The sequence below is a fragment of the Ptiloglossa arizonensis genome, chromosome 2 (genome assembly GCF_051014685.1).
Source record: "Ptiloglossa arizonensis isolate GNS036 chromosome 2, iyPtiAriz1_principal, whole genome shotgun sequence".
Lineage (NCBI taxonomy): Eukaryota > Metazoa > Arthropoda > Insecta > Hymenoptera > Colletidae > Ptiloglossa > Ptiloglossa arizonensis.
Genome location: NC_135049.1, coordinates 27,572,779 through 27,588,858, shown reverse-complemented (window position 1 = coordinate 27,588,858; position 16,080 = coordinate 27,572,779). Strand labels below are relative to the sequence as shown.

The window sequence follows — 16,080 nt, the reverse complement described above, 5'->3', positions numbered from 1 at the left end:
TCAATTAAGCGTGTCTCTGTCCGAAGCTCGGAAGTCGATGGATTCAGCACACTCGTGGGAAATGATGGGAGATGGTGAGTGGTGTTCCAGGTTACAGGATTTCGGGCGTAGTCACATACTACGTGTCTATATAAAACACTGAACAGATCGTTTTATTAAAATGAACGGTAATGGTGAATGGTACTAGTTATCTTAGGTCGAGATGACTGCGAGTATTTATCCTTTATCCGCGGCAAAGAATCATGAATGTACGACGACCGCGTCGCAAACGAATGATAAAACCCTCGAACGAGAAACGTGACAGCGTTCGCGGTTGTTCAGAAGCGCGTCCCGTTCTTCACTTTCTTGTTGACAATTCCGAAACAACATCGTCGTTCGGGCGTTCGCAACGCGATCCGTCCTCGATTCAACTACGACGTTGTCCAATGTCCATAAATATGATGATTCATTCGTGCGTTCAAGACCAATCGATGGAGAAAATCTTACTCGCGTCTACCTCGAGAGCGCCAATTTCAGCCGGTCCGTGATTCCAAATGAGAACCACGGCAACAATACGATTAAAAACAGTTCCTTGTCAATAGAGGTGAACTCGATCCCACGGAAACAGCGTCTCCAGATTAGAGTTCACCGATGGCGAGACGCCGTGCGCGTCGTCCTTCGCGCTTCATCGTTTTGCTTCCAAGACAAGGCTACCTTCGACGCGCGGTCCCGTATCACACGATCGAAGCGTATTTATGAAATACGACTACGACGGAAGTGGAGTCCTCGTCTGAAGAATTCGGATCCAATCGTTAGGTACTCTTTCGGCGACGAATCTTCGCTACGTATCACATTGCCGCGTTCCTCCCTCTGGCGGAGAACAACGCTCGCTCCCGTCCACTTCTTCACCACTGTTATTCGTTCCTGATCCCCTCATCGAGCCCCGCTGTGATTCGAGAAGCTCGCGATTATGTCACGGAGGCTGGTGTACGTTCCTATCACCAGTCCCAGAAGCCCGAACAGGACCAACGACATGTTCTTCGCCAGCATCAGCCTCCTCTCGGTGGGTCCGTACACGTTCCAGAACGTGCAGGTTTGTATGATCGCTGGGAAAGCCAGACCCAGCCCCGACAGACACAACGCACCGAAAAGAGAGATGAAGAGTTCCAACTCGGGGATCGCTATGGCCAGTAGAACTGGAAAAAAAGAAAGAGGAGTTAGGTCAATACAGTAGAAATTTGTCAATACAGCGTGTTAAGTACTACGGTTGAATCTAGATGGGGATACAGTCATTATGATTGAACGAGAACCTCGTTTATTGAGTCGTGTGGGCAAGTGGATGGTCATTGGTAACTAGCGAAGTTGCTGATGCAAAGAACCGTGCAATAGCGACCGTACTATTTTTTTTAAATAAATATACAACTAGAGCATCCGTGGAGAATATCGTGACAGTTCTCCGGTGTTCGAGAAACTGGTGAAATAAAATCAAGACTCTCGATGTCGAAGAAATTCCTCGCGATAACGGCGTTGACGTCAGAAGTATAGCGTCTTCAAGGTAATCAGCATCCGGTGTTTCACGACTGACGTCACGCTCATCGAAGGACTCGGGGCATTCACTTACACGTGAGAAGAACGAGGACGGTCCTGACGACGTACTCCCATAAAAGTTTGTGAGAATTTTTCTCCATCATCGATCCCATGTACTCGTTCCAGACGATGTCAATGGCCACGTAGCATTGGATAGGGTGCGTGAAGAATATCGCCACGGCCAAAAGGATTTGCACGCTGTTTGCCAGGAGCATTGGATCCTTTAAACTGAACGTGATGCTGCCCTCGATCTGGCCACCGTAACGTATGTATCCGAAAAATCCCATAGCGGTGTACAGGATTACAATGACGCCCATCCCTATGTTGAGCACCCCAAACGGTTTGATGAAGTTCTTCGGTTTCTTCATCTCGTTCTCCAGAGGCATTATCTGCAATCGAAGAACACAATTACTATCTGGAAATACACCTTATCCTCGTTGGAAATATTGTACATTTAGATCAATTGCCTATTGCATTGTTTCTTGAGAGAATCAGAATAAAGTGGTCGAAAATACTTGAGAATTATTTTATCTTGAAATGATTTTTATGAATTCACCAACCAGTCAAACACACTAGTACTTAAAGAGTAATTTAAAGATTTTAGATTTGTAAAATACCTCTGAGTACTCTTACTATATATTTGTAGACTCTATAAATACCAGATATATTTATGGTACACTATTTAGTATCCAAAGAGTGTTTCAAAGATTTTAAATTCATAAAATACTTTTGAGTACTTTTACTATATATTTGTAGGCTCTATAAATACCAGATATATTTGTGGTACACTATTTAGTATCCAAAGAGTGTTTCAAAGATTTTAAATTCATAAAATACTTTTGAGTACTTTTACTATATATTTGTAGGCTCTATAAATACCAGATATATTTTTGGCACACTATTTAATATTCAAAGGGTGTTTGATATTCATCAAATACTTTTGAGTACTTTTACCACATATTTGAAGCTCTATAAATACCACATATATTTTTAGCACACTATTTAGTATTCAAAGAGTGTTTGATATTCATAAAATACTTTTGAGTACTTTTACCACATATTTAAAACTCAATAAATACCAGATATATTTGTGACACACGATTCAGTATCCAAAGAGTGTTTCAAAAATTTCAAATTCATAAAATACTTTTGAGTACTTTTACCACATATTTATAGGCGCTATAAATAGCAAATATTATAGATACCTGTTGGAAAAGAAATCGACGTCCCACTTTAAAAGAGTGTAGAAGTTTGAAACCCTTTGTTTCGAAGGAACACGATTCAAATACCCGCACTATGCCTCGAAAAATAGTGAAAAAGTAAAATGAGTACTCACCACGCCTATGGCCTCGAGAGCGAAAAGCACAGTGCCGAAGTAAAGCGGGAAATCCTGAACATTCCCAATTGGTTGACGGTCCTTGAAGGACAAAGGCTCTCTGAAGATATAATACAATATTATACCGAAACTAACGAACGTGACGCCGTTCGCGATCGTCGAGATCGGAGCCAAGAATTTCAGGTTCCTGATCCAATTGACGAGGATCAGGGGCAACAGGATCGCCAACATGTACAACCTTATGTCGATGTTCGGAAGATACAACATCAACGCCTGCAAAGTGAACAATAATTATTCGTTAACGAGAAATGAAATTCAGAGAATAAATAAATTGAGAATAAATTGTTATATTTCTTTCTTTCTTCTTATACGAGAAAACATTTACTGGGAAAACAATAATAATTTCCTCGACGTTTCGATCGAGAGCAACTTTTCCAAAATATGAATAAATATAAAATGCAAAAATAAAAGGAAACAGAAATTGAATATTCGTGAACACCGATACAAAATATAAAACAACGTAGTGTGCTTCGTAAATTCTGTTCTTAATTTATGTGTAATTACCCCATATAAGTTTATATCTATTACTTTGAAAGATAGACGTTCTATTTACGAACCGCTATATATTTCTAATTTATGAACTCGGAATAAAGCTAATGTAAATGTTAATGAATGCTAACAATCGACGTACTCAGGAACAGAAAATATTTTCTGAAATTTTCCTCGTGACGGAGGATCGATGAAATAATGGCGGATCGAAATCGAAAGTAGTGTAATTTGCGTCGCGAGAAATGAAAAATTATTTCAATCAGACTCCCAACGAAACTGTCATCGATTTTGTGCAACGTACACTTCATTATCATCTCGTTCTCACTACAATCTTCCCCTAAATATCTTGCTTACTCGTCTATTTGAAACCCACCGAAATCGCTCCGAGTGTATTGCTTTTCACTCATCTTCGCGGGAACGAGTCAAAGCTAGAAACGCACTTGCGTCACTCCGATTCAGAGTGCAAAGAAACGAGCGAACGAGTTTTCTCTTCAGAGTTCTCCTAAGAGTCTCGAACTTTCATCGGTCAAGATCCCGAGACCCAATCGCGACAATCCGCTTTCTACTTCCTATCGTCGCGAACCATTGTAAATCTCGCGTTATCGTTTCCATGTGTCGAACCCCGCAGAAACTTTCGTCCATTTACTTCGAACCCTAACTCACCTAGCGTAATCTAATCCCAATTTGAAAAAAGAAAAAAGAAAGAATCTTTCGAGAATAGAAAAAGTCCACTGTTGACTTTTGAGACAATGGAAGGTTCCTAACGCAGTAATTACGCGATAAATGTTTCGATCAACCAGAATGACTCCTCATCTTTTTGTAAATAAATACATTTGCATACGTAAGTGTTAGTACATTTTTCTTTTTTAAATCTTGATCGTTTTACTCGAGCTGAATTCTCTGCCCAGAAAATGCATCGTTGCACCTTTCTTCAATACAGAGAAACAATACTGAAAATACTACTAGTAATAAAAATACACATTACAAAACGTTCGTCGATTATTCGATTAGAGATCCATTTTATCGTATAATTTTACCCGGTGGAAATCGTACAGTTAGGTACAAAATGGTACTCGTGATTCGAACGTGCTTTGGAAAATGATCGTCGATTAAAAAATACATTAACATCTGATTATCGACTTCAAGGTCTGGATAATTTTATACAGAGAATGTGTAACACGCGGATGGGAAACACTGAGCGATCTCTCATCGATAAATTGTTTTGTAACAATTTTTCAGAAATGGTACTCGTGGTTCATAACACGCGTGCATTATTTTATAATTTATCGATAGAAGAACGCGACGAACAATTCCACGGTGGATGAGAAACGCAACGGGAAACGGTTACCGTAATTGTGCATTGTCGCGCGGCCCGTTAACAATAGTTAAACGATTTTTATCGGGCTCCGGAGATCATCGATATCGGCTTCGTTGTAGTCCGAATTCAAGGACAGCCGGAAATGAGCCGAGACATATTTTAACACGTACCATTTACGATCTCGTTGCATTCAGCCTTCGTATTTACGTAAGCGTGACGTAATCTCGAGCACGGGCACGCGCATGCGCGTGTACCTTTTTTTTTTCTTTTTTTTTTTTTCTTTTCTTCCTCTCCTCTCTTTCCTTTTTTCGTTCACAACCTACCGCAACCCATAAATTCTAATTTCGTACGAATCGAATTTCTCTCTGTTCCGCGGAAGAAAGAGCGCTTTTTCACGGCGAACGTTACGTAAAACCGACGCATTAAACAAAACGCATTTTATGTAACAATTATCCCGGTCTGGACACTATTGGATTCTACGGAAAGTAACTTCGTTTACCAAAATGGGGAATATGTGATTTGATAAAATGTTTAACCGCTCTGAAAAAATCGTGTTATCATTTTCACAAAAAAAAATAAATGAAACGACTTTTAGAATAATCGAATATTATTCGTTAGTACAATTTGCTACTGGTTTGTAGCAAAGGGCGCGTAGACGGAAAAGTACTCAATGGCACTGTATCGAGAAGCTATTATGGCTTATTCCGATGAATACTGGTGAAACGCTCACGCAATGTCACCATGGAGGTCATTGATTAGTTAGGGTAGCGCGAAAGGAATTTTATCACTTTGTGTACCAACACGATTGTTTCAAGCTCTTCGATAAGGGACAACTTGAACGTTAAACAGATATTCGGTGGAAGGTAAAGTGTTTACTTTGTAAATCTACACTTTCTAGAAAATTATATTTTACACGTACTAATTTCGTTGGTACGGTTTCTAATTTAAATTTATCACGAGAGGAATATAGGTTCGAAAGCACGATAAAAGAGATTGGCTCCGAATGATATATTTACATTAATTTAATTTTTATAACACGTGGAAGTAAGGTGAGTGCAGAGCCTCTCGAGTGTGGAGATCTAGAGATTCTCAGGTTAGTTCCTATTTTAATATTACTGAAAGATTTCAAACATTGACCTCTATAATGAACAATGTATAACTTTAACACTAGAACTATTGACGGTTTATTACCATTTGCATCAAATCACATACGTATCTTTGAAGTTACATGAAGAAAAGGTAAATTAATTTACGAGTACCGTTAGTTGTCTATTTTAATAATTAATTAATAATTGATACTTAAGTAATTTTAAAACAAGTTCGAAACTAGTTTAATTTACCCCTTTGGGTGTTCTAGTGTTAAATGAATTTTAAAATAGGTAAAGCTGAGCGAGATTAAGAATTACCCGGATAATTGAACGTTCAGTTATCCGGGAGGCAGTATTGTTCCAGGAATCGAGCTTCTTTGGCTCGAGTTGAGAGAGAACAGTGTCTTAAAAGATAGATGGGGAAAGGGCAAATTAATTTACGAGCATTATTTGTCTATTTTGATAATTGTTCATAAATATCGTTGGCAAAGGCACCGTTAATAATTGAGTAATTTAAAAAGAAGTTCGAAGCAAGTCAAATCGATAATAGTTCTACTGTTAAAAACCTACATTTTCAGATTAAATTTTACACTCAATTCTTCCAAACATAGTTTCCAAAACTTGTATATACCTCGAAAAAAAAATATCTTTCTAAAAGTGTCTAATCATTTCGTTTTCCAAAATAGAAAATATACAATTTAATAGAATGTTTGTACACTCTAAAAAAAAACGTGTTTCATTTTCACCAAAAATGACTTTCCGAACGAGCCAATGCAATTAATTTATTCTTCATGCAATACACAATCCAAGCAAAATTGAGCGGGCAAGAAAGAACGAAAACTGTTAACGAACAACGAACGAACGTAATTCCTCTGGTGCGTGCGTAAAAAAAAAAGAAAAGAAAAACGTTTAAAAAATGAACCGAGTCGGTGGACGACGAGATCACAATAGCTTGGAGATTACGGGGGAAGTATGGAAAGTAACGAGGTGCTTTCACCGCGAGAATTTCAGCGTGTGCCGGTGGTTGATGTATCGACGCTCGTGGCGAAAAAAACGAAAAGGAAAAGAGAAAAAAAAAGTACTGTGAAAATATTTTCCGCCGAGCGTGAGCGTCGCTCGAGCGTTGGTGGGAAACGAGCTTTAAACGAGCGCCGATCGTCGCGGAGGAGCGCACAGCCGCGCGTAATTCCACGGCTTCGTTAATCGAGTATAAAACGCGGATCACGTAATGGGTTTCGTACGGTGCAATTCCATCGGGATTATGCTGATCGAACGCGAACGCATCTTGCAGAACGTACCGGGCGCTGTTTACGTAACAGTACGTTCCCGACGTAGTGCTACGTGCCGCGTATTGTTATGCCGAACGTGTCGTGCCAGCGTGCAACGGTAAAACTGGTAATACCCGCGAACGTAGTGACCGCGAACGACGTAATAACACGTTCGGCGTCGCGCTACGGTCAATGGAGCAGTACGCGAGTAACACGTTGTACGTGATGCCGCGGAGCGACGTAGTAACACGTCGAAACGTAACGAGAGAGAGAGAGAGAGAGAGAAAGAGTAATGCGGTTCATTTATTGTTACGCGATGAAACGTGGTGAAACGAACGTAATCGTATTGGAGAATAGAGTAGATCGAACCGTGTAGTCGAACGTGAAACGTTAACGGTATATCGGACGTAATAATACGTTGAGGGTATTCGCGCGTTGAATGCTTGGACGTGATAATACGTCGAAGGTATTCGTAGGTGAAATTTTAGAACGTGGTAATACGTCGGATGTATTTGTGGGTGAAATGTTAGGACGTAATAATACGTCGGTAGTATTTGTAGGTGAAATGTTAGGACGTAATAATACGTCGGAAGTATTTGTGGATGAAATGTCAGAACGTAATAATACATCGGTAATATTTGTGGGTGAAATGTCAGAACGTAATAATACGTCGGGAGTATTTGTGGGCGAAATGTTAGAACGTAATAATACGTCAGGAGTATTTGTGGGCGAAATGTTAGAACGTAATAATACATCGGAAGTATTTGTGGGTGACATGTTAGAACGTAATAATACGTCGGTAGTATTTGTGGACGAAATGTCAGAACGTAATAATACGTCTGTAGTATTTGTGGGTGAAATGTTAACGTAGTAATACGTCGAATGTATTCGTAGGTGAAATTTTGGGACGTAATAATACGTCGGTAGTATTTGTGGGTGAAATGTCAACGTAGTAATGCGTCGAATGTATTCGTAGGTGAAATTTTGGAACGTAATAATACGTCGGTAGTATTTGTGGACGAAATGTCAGAACGTAATAATACGTCGGTAGTATTCGTGGGTGAAATATTATACAACGAACGTAGTGATACGTCGAATGTATTATAATTGTTCGTCGAATGTAATCGTGCATCGAATACGACAATGATTCGTCGAACGTGATAACATATTCGAAGTATTCGTACGTCGAGCGTAATAATACATCGAACGTAACAATGTATTCGATGTATTCGTGCGTCGATAATAATAATAATACGTTCGACGTACTCGTACGTCGAAAGTAATTACACGTCGCACGTCGTCGTAGAAAATAACGCGTCAGACGTAGCGATACGTACGTTACAGTAGTGGATCGAACGTAATAACACGTCGAACGTAGTAATACGCTCGTGGAGCGCTACCAAGAAACGTACCGGTGTGTATCACGTAACGCTACGAGTTAGGAAGCAATGCATTCTTTTCTAATTATGATGGATTTCGTATTGCACGGTACGACGTATGATTAATTTCCTCCTTCGTTCGTATCGTTTTATTATCGGACTCGTACTCAATAATATCTTTCACTACCGTGCTCGGCGCAAAAAATTGAAATTTAATATATACGAAACGGTGAAACGTCGAATACTTGGAACAATATTTCACGAAATGTTTCCTCTACCAAGAACCATTGCCAAACTGTCGATGGTGTTGGAAACGTCCGCGATCGTTAAAAACGGGCAAAAAAGAAACCAGAGGTTCGAAATTCCGTTCCAATTGTCCGGATCACCTTCGAGAGTTCCATTTTTGGTCTATTCCCTTTTTTTTTCGCTCTATTCCGGCTCCACGTCCGTGATGAATCGTTCTTTCTCTATTCTAATTCTCGCTCCGTCACAGGATGTACGATTAAGGGGGCAGAACACCTTAATTAAATTACAAGGGCAGTTAGCGGAAGAAATACGACCCGTGTCTTGAATCGTAGCTCGGTCTTGAAACAACCAATGTGTGCAAGTACGTGATAATTCGCGCGAATTTAATTCACGTTCGCGTTGTACTTTTTTCTCGTTTAGGAAAATATATTCGACACCGTGGAATCGATTTCGTGTTTCCTTCGGTGTCTCGACGCGACGATGTTATAATTTACGCGGAATTTAAAAAAAAATATTCCAAAGTCTAGCGTTCCTTGGTGTTGGATGTATTGTCATAAATGGGAAAAACATTTCTTTTTGGATATTCTTCGTGAACGGAGAAACATTGTTCATACATTTTCACGAACGAAGACACATTTCTTATGAGTGGAAAAATGTTTTTGATGTATTTTCACGGACGAAGAAATATTTCTTACGAATGGAAAACTGCTTTTCATATATTTTCACTAACGAAGAAATATTTCTTACTAATGGAAAACTGCTTTTCATGTATTTTCACGAACGAAAAAATATTTCTTACGAAATGGAGAACTGCTTTTTATATATCTTCACTAACGAAGAAACATTTCTTACGAATGGAAAACCATTTCTTACGAACGGAGAGACATTTTTTATACATTTTTATAAATGCAAAAACACTTCTGAAAATATACTCGACACCGAGGAACAATCGATTTCGGATTTCCCCCATCTCGAATCGTCGCGAAACCGGTCCAATCTCATTTCCAACGAACGATCGTGCTCCGTTTGTCGGGAAAATCGTCGAACGCCTCAAGTGTTTTACAACGCAAAGAACTACACCTGATTTCCTGTCATAACCAGATCGAACCGATTCCAATCGGTCGACGTACACCGTGTTATACAACAAATCGAAATATTACGGTAGTCGGCCACATGGACCACCTTTAAACTGGAAATCTTCCCCGCAGTCTGTTTCTGCGCGTTGGAAATCACACATAGGGAAAGATAATTGACATTTAATCGCCTGGGAAACTAGAAGCCGTGTAATTTAATAAATTGAACATCTTGCATAATTACCGCAAACTACCCGACAACCAATCTCTACGATATTATCACATATTATTACATATTTATTTCGCTATCTCCTGTTCGGTGCACGTCAACAATTTTTCGAGTATTTATTAAACTATTCGAATAAATTGACCGAACCGTTTCTTTCTCGTTGACTTCTGCGATAAATTTATTTACACCGGAAGAAAATCTATTAAAGTAACTTTATATACTATTTTATCGACACATTTATCACAATATATAGATACGTCACATTTTCTCGAATATCCTCTAAACGTGACTCACAAAATCAAATTTTTCTCAATTTTGACAAATTCTCACTTCTTAAAACCGCTTCGAAAATCAACGAGAATCTCTTTGCTTGGCCGATTAACACTAGATTTACCAACCAGTCAAAATGACTTGTTTCAACTGTTTTTATAAAAAAATTTATTTTAAATTCCATAGTGTATTTTCGAAAGATTTATTTTATTTTATGCGTATAATCAATCTCGTAAGTTCCTCTTTTTTCTCGATCATCGATTCTCCTGAGACACGTATGAGGAATACCTTAATATATCAAAATCAATCGGTAGTTCTGGTGTTAATTGTTAAATTATTTCTTTTCCAAAAATCGTAAGATTCTCAAATACTGTTTCGAGCTTCCTTTACACGATACATCAATTTACAACTCATTTACAAGTTTCATTCAGAATTCAAATTTTTCAATTCAGATTTTTCTCAATTTCAAAAAATTCTCACTCCTAAAAACCGCTCGGAAAACCAACGAAAATCTCTCTCTTTAACCAATCAATCGTTAAACAATTTCTTTTCCAAAATTACTATCCTTTCCCAAAGATCGTAAGATTCACGAATACTCTCTTTAACCAATCAATCGTTAAACTATTTCTTTTCCAAAATTACTATCCTTTCCCAAAGATCGTAAGATTCACGAATACTCTCTTTAACCAATCAATCGTTAAACTATTTCTTTTCCAAAATTACTATCCTTTTCCAAAGATCGTAAGATTCACGAATACTCTTTTTAACCAATCAATCGTTAAACTATTTCTTTTCCAAAATTACTATCCTTTCCCAAAGATCGTAAGATTCACGAATACTCTCTTTAACCAATCAATCGTTAAACTATTTCTTTTCCAAAATTACTATCCTTTTCCAAAGATCGTAAGATTCACGAATACTCTTTTTAACCAATCAATCGTTAAACAATTTCTTTTCCAAAATTACTATCCTTTCCCAAAGATCGTAAGATTCACAAATACTCTTTTTAACCAATCAATCGTTAAACAATTTCTTTTCCAAAATTACTATCCTTTTCCAAAGATCGTAAGATTCACGAATACTCTTTTTAACCAATCAATCGTTAAACTTTTTCAAAATTTTCTTTTCCAAAATTACTATCCTTTTTCAAAGATCGTAAGTACCTCGAATACTGTTTCGAGCTTCCTTAACGCATAGATCCATCGACTCGTTTGCACGTTCGTTCGACAAATGGACTAAACATTCCATAAGAAACGACAACGAAAGTAAACACACGCAATACTAGCCCGGATACTTTCCCCGTTATGTAGAGTCGAAGCTCGTTCAACAGGTGTTCGTCTACCTCTAAACGCGCCAATAAATCAGGCAACGTTGTTCAATCTATGGTTCATGGTCCTCTCCTCGTAAAAGTCGCGTTCGAGAGGATTAATACGCTCTTTCACGCTCGCCGTACCGCGGCCGGGATACATACAGGTTTTCGCGAACGGTCGGCTGTGTGCCCCGTTGCATCCACATTCTCTATACCACTTGCTGTAATAACACGTGTCGTAACTATGCCGCTAACTATCCATTACATTGCGTAGTACGCAACGTGTTCCAGTGCCTGGCTAAACCAACACCGACACGGTCCTCTTCGTCCAGTTTCCAAACTGGTTGCACCGACGGGCTCCAGGAATTTTCCTCGATCGTAATTAACCAATCTTGGCGCGTCTCATCAATTACGTAACCGATTACAGCCGCTACGAATCGCCGCTCGAAACACCGACGACGTAAACGAACAGCTAATGGCCGGTAATTAATCGAGTGAAATCCAATCGCTTCTAGTTGATTCCCGTTTTACCACTTAGACGATCGTCGATCGGTTCGTTCGATCACCAGGACGAGATTCTTCGATTTGACCCGTTGTTTGTGGATTGAATTTTCAAACAAATTAGTACTTTCGAGATTGGTAAGGATCGGAGGCGTTGGGCGAGAAGTTAGAACTCGTCGTTCGTAGTCTCTGATGAAGAACGTTAATTGCACGAATGGAAAGTTTCATCGATTTTCAATGACGATTAATAACGGTTCATAGGATCCTGGACTCGACGTGAGAATTCTTCGATGGAATAATTTTCAGCGGATAGAGCTTTCGAGCAAAGCTTATTTATCTTTTTTAATAGAAGTGTCGTTTATTTTCGAGAGTGAATTTATGGAATTTTGGGAGGGTGGATTTGAAAATGAAAGAATGAGAAATTTATTTAAGTAGCTTATCTTAAGAAGTAACTTATCTTTGAATATTTGTAATCTCTCGCGAAATTGCATTGCATTGGAAATAAATATTCGATCTCGTTGCAATGGTTCGTTGTTTCGGTGAAACTTTCGGTTCGATCGTACAGGCGATATTGAGTGTGTTCTGAGTCACGTGGATCGTTGAACCGTGAACCAGTTGAAAGGTTAACAATTTTCGTTCGGTGTTAGAACGTAAGGATAATTCGTTCCAGAGGTTATTCGTCGTGGTGGGGCAACGAAGCGAACTGGAACCGAGACCAACGACTAGAAACGACCTTTTTCCTCGAGATTTACGATAGATAGGACGAGTCCTTCCGATCCCCTTATCGGGAGATCTTCGTACGATCATTGAGCGCTGCATTGAATCTCTAAACGCTCGACGAAGTAAGTACCCGCGCGTTTTGCAGAATTTTTATTCGATCGTTCCTTGAAGAATACGAAAGAACGAAATTTCGTAGAGAAACGATCCCATTGTTGATCGTCCTTGCTACTAAAAGTTTTCTCGAAGGTGAGTTTTAATATCGAACCGACCTGATACGTAACACGACCTATTAAATTATTTGTGTGTAATTTTTGAGAGTACTACCATGAAATATATTATATATATATTTATTGACCGAACTCTTTTTGGAGCACTTCCTATAGAGGTAAATACCATTTACTGGGAATACTTGGGAATTGGGTCAAAGTATATATTTGTACGAACTTTTTGCATTGCTTTGGTATTGGAGATTATTTTTGAATTATTTTTTTATTTATATTTTATAGTTATGATTTTCATCTCAAATTGTGCACAAGCAATATCCAATTAGTAACTAAACTACACCTACAATTTTTAAAATTTAATAATCAGAGAGTGTATCGCATTTGTATTCTGCTAATTGAAAAAGTAGACTAAAATTTTAAATTTCGAAAACCGAAGAGTGTATCGAACTTTTAAATTTCGAAAAGCAAAGGGTGCAGCGAAATTTAAAATTTTGAAAATCAAGGGGAGCACCGCACTTAAATTTTGATAATTAAAAGGATACACCGAACTTTTAAATTTCGAAAACCAAAGGATGCAGCGAACTTTCAAATTTCGAAAACCAAAGGGTGTACCCAACTTGTAAATTTCGATCATTAAAAAATACACTTTTAAATTTAGAAAATTGAAAAGATACACCGAACTTCAAAATTTCGAAAACCAAAGGGTGCACCGAACTTTCAAATTTCGAAAACCAAAGGGCGTACCCAACTTGTAAATTTCGATCATTAAAAAATACACTTTTAAATTTAGAAAATTGAAAAGATACACCGAACTTCAAAATTTCGAAAACCAAAGGGTGCGCCGAACTTTCAAATTTCGAAAACCAAAGGGCGTACCCAACTTGTAAATTTCGATCATTAAAAAATACACTTTTAAATTTAGAAAATTGAAAAGATACACCGAACTTCAAAATTTCGAAAACCAAAGGGTGCGCCGAACTTTCAAATTTCGAAAACCAAAGGGCGTACCCAACTTGTAAATTTCGATCATTAAAAAATACACTTTTAAATTTAGAAAATTGAAAAGACACCTTGAACTACAAAATTTCGAAAATCGAAAACTACACCGAACTTGTAACTTTTAATCGCTAAAAAGATACCCTTTGAAACTTAAATAATTACAAAATAAACACCGAACTTGAAAATTTCGAAAATCGGAGTGTCCACGAAAAACTTTCGAGCGTACCCCCGGTCGACTCCGAGAGGTTCATTGTACCGTGGATCGGAAGAACCTCGGCGAAAGGTTCCCGATTTAGTCGAAGAAAACGGAGTCGTAAAACTTGAAACCGTGCCCCAAGGAAGTGGGGCCACCGAGAAACCATTTCCGCGATCGCTCACGGCCAGTGTTTTAGCATTCGGTGCAACGGAAGGCTTCGTGCGAGCTTACCGATCGCGAGTACGCCCGAAATGGTCGTTCGTCCTCGTAAATAAGTGTTTTACGGACGGACACATCCTACCCTCGCTTAATGTCAACGAACCTGGCCGTGTACGCGCGTATCATCACCTTGACTCGGCATCGTCGGCGTTCGTTGCGCCGTCTAATCGTTTATTCCTCGCGCCGTGTTTCCCTGACCTACATGCTTCTTTTTCTCTGCCCACACGGTCTAGAGCCACGACGCGTTCGAGTGGGTCTCTTTCGCGGTAAAAACCGGATTAACGCGAATAATAAGAGCAAGCGAGGTTGCTCCGACAATTGAAGAAATAGACTCCGAGAAATGTACCGGTAATTACGTGTAGTGACCCGCGAAACGAATAAGGAAAAATTGAATTTCTCGCTCGTTTCGCGCCCATCGCGTACCAACGTTCAAACTCTGACAAACGCACACATTAGCGGCACACGGTGAAATTGGAGAAATTCTTATACGGTGTTCCGCATAAGAATCGAATCGATCGATCTGTAGATTTTTAACCCTTTAATCTCATAACGGAGCCATTTCTAATTCATTATTTCGCTAATCGTATCCAATAGGTTGTATGTTTGTTGTAGAGTGCTGGTAGGTTGACGTTGGATTCATTTTTATCCGGATAAATTTCAAATAATTACTATTTTCCGAGACTTTAATTTTTACGATTCTTTGTACTACGATACTATGACTGTACGAAAGTATAATAGAACACTGAGACCCTTTTTAAACCCTCGTCAACTTATCAACTCCTTGCAGTACTGCAAGACTGATTTGCATACTTTTCATGCAATGCTGCTATTTCTACTTATAATTCCCTCTTAAGGAGCTACAAACTCGTGTAGTCGATAAAAAAAATATTCGTACGAGTATTTTTATCCGAGATTGGTAACTCCGAGTCCAATAATTCAATTGGTGTAACATTCTCCTAGAAACGATTTCGCACAATCGCACGTTCATCTCCATGACTTCGATTTACTCGTCGAGTTGAGTTTTACGAACGAAATGCAAATGTGCTCTCGTGGAACCTCGTCGAAAGTTCGTGAGCGATTTGTTAATTCGAATGAATCGACATTTGTTAAAATTGTGTAATGAATTTGGAAGGAAAAATTACGTTCGATGTTCGTCGATAAACGAACGAAATTCTACGATGAGTACGAACGAATGATTAATCGGATAATTGTACTGACCTTTTTCAAATTCGTGGCGATGAACACGGTATACACGCAGCAACTTCCCAACTGATATATCATCAGGAATATGTTTGTCACGTGACTGCAAAGAAATCAATTTTCATCGTTGGAATCATTTTTTTTATTCTTTTTTTTTTTTGTTTTCTTTCTCGCCACGGTTTTTGCATACGAATGTGTTCGATGCTTCGTGATTTTAACACGGTAACGTTTTAAAATTGTACGCGCGACGACGTGCACTTTCTAAAATTCATCGAGTTCCGCAAGGCAGAAAACTCTAGGTTACGACTACCACGAATCGTAATTTAAATCGTTACCGTGATCTTTCCATAATTCACGAGCTGTAATTGTTCACCGTAACCCTTTTGCCGC

General features: G+C 38.8%; 1 protein-coding gene across 1 annotated transcript in view; it reads right to left on the bottom strand.

Annotated features, from left to right (window-relative positions):
• Nucleotides 1–125: 125 nt before the first annotated feature.
• The window catches only part of LOC143143751 (proton-coupled amino acid transporter-like protein acs), a 38,825-nt gene continuing 22,870 nt past the window's right edge, over nucleotides 126–16,080 (bottom strand). The window contains exons 5-8 of the mRNA XM_076305394.1: nucleotides 15,709–15,793; nucleotides 2,903–3,175; nucleotides 1,601–1,955; nucleotides 126–1,175 (exon numbers count right to left, since the gene is read on the bottom strand). Coding sequence (XP_076161509.1) covers nucleotides 913–1,175; nucleotides 1,601–1,955; nucleotides 2,903–3,175; nucleotides 15,709–15,793 — 976 coding nt within the window. The 3' untranslated portion in view covers nucleotides 126–912. The remainder of the gene's footprint in view (nucleotides 1,176–1,600; nucleotides 1,956–2,902; nucleotides 3,176–15,708; nucleotides 15,794–16,080) is intronic.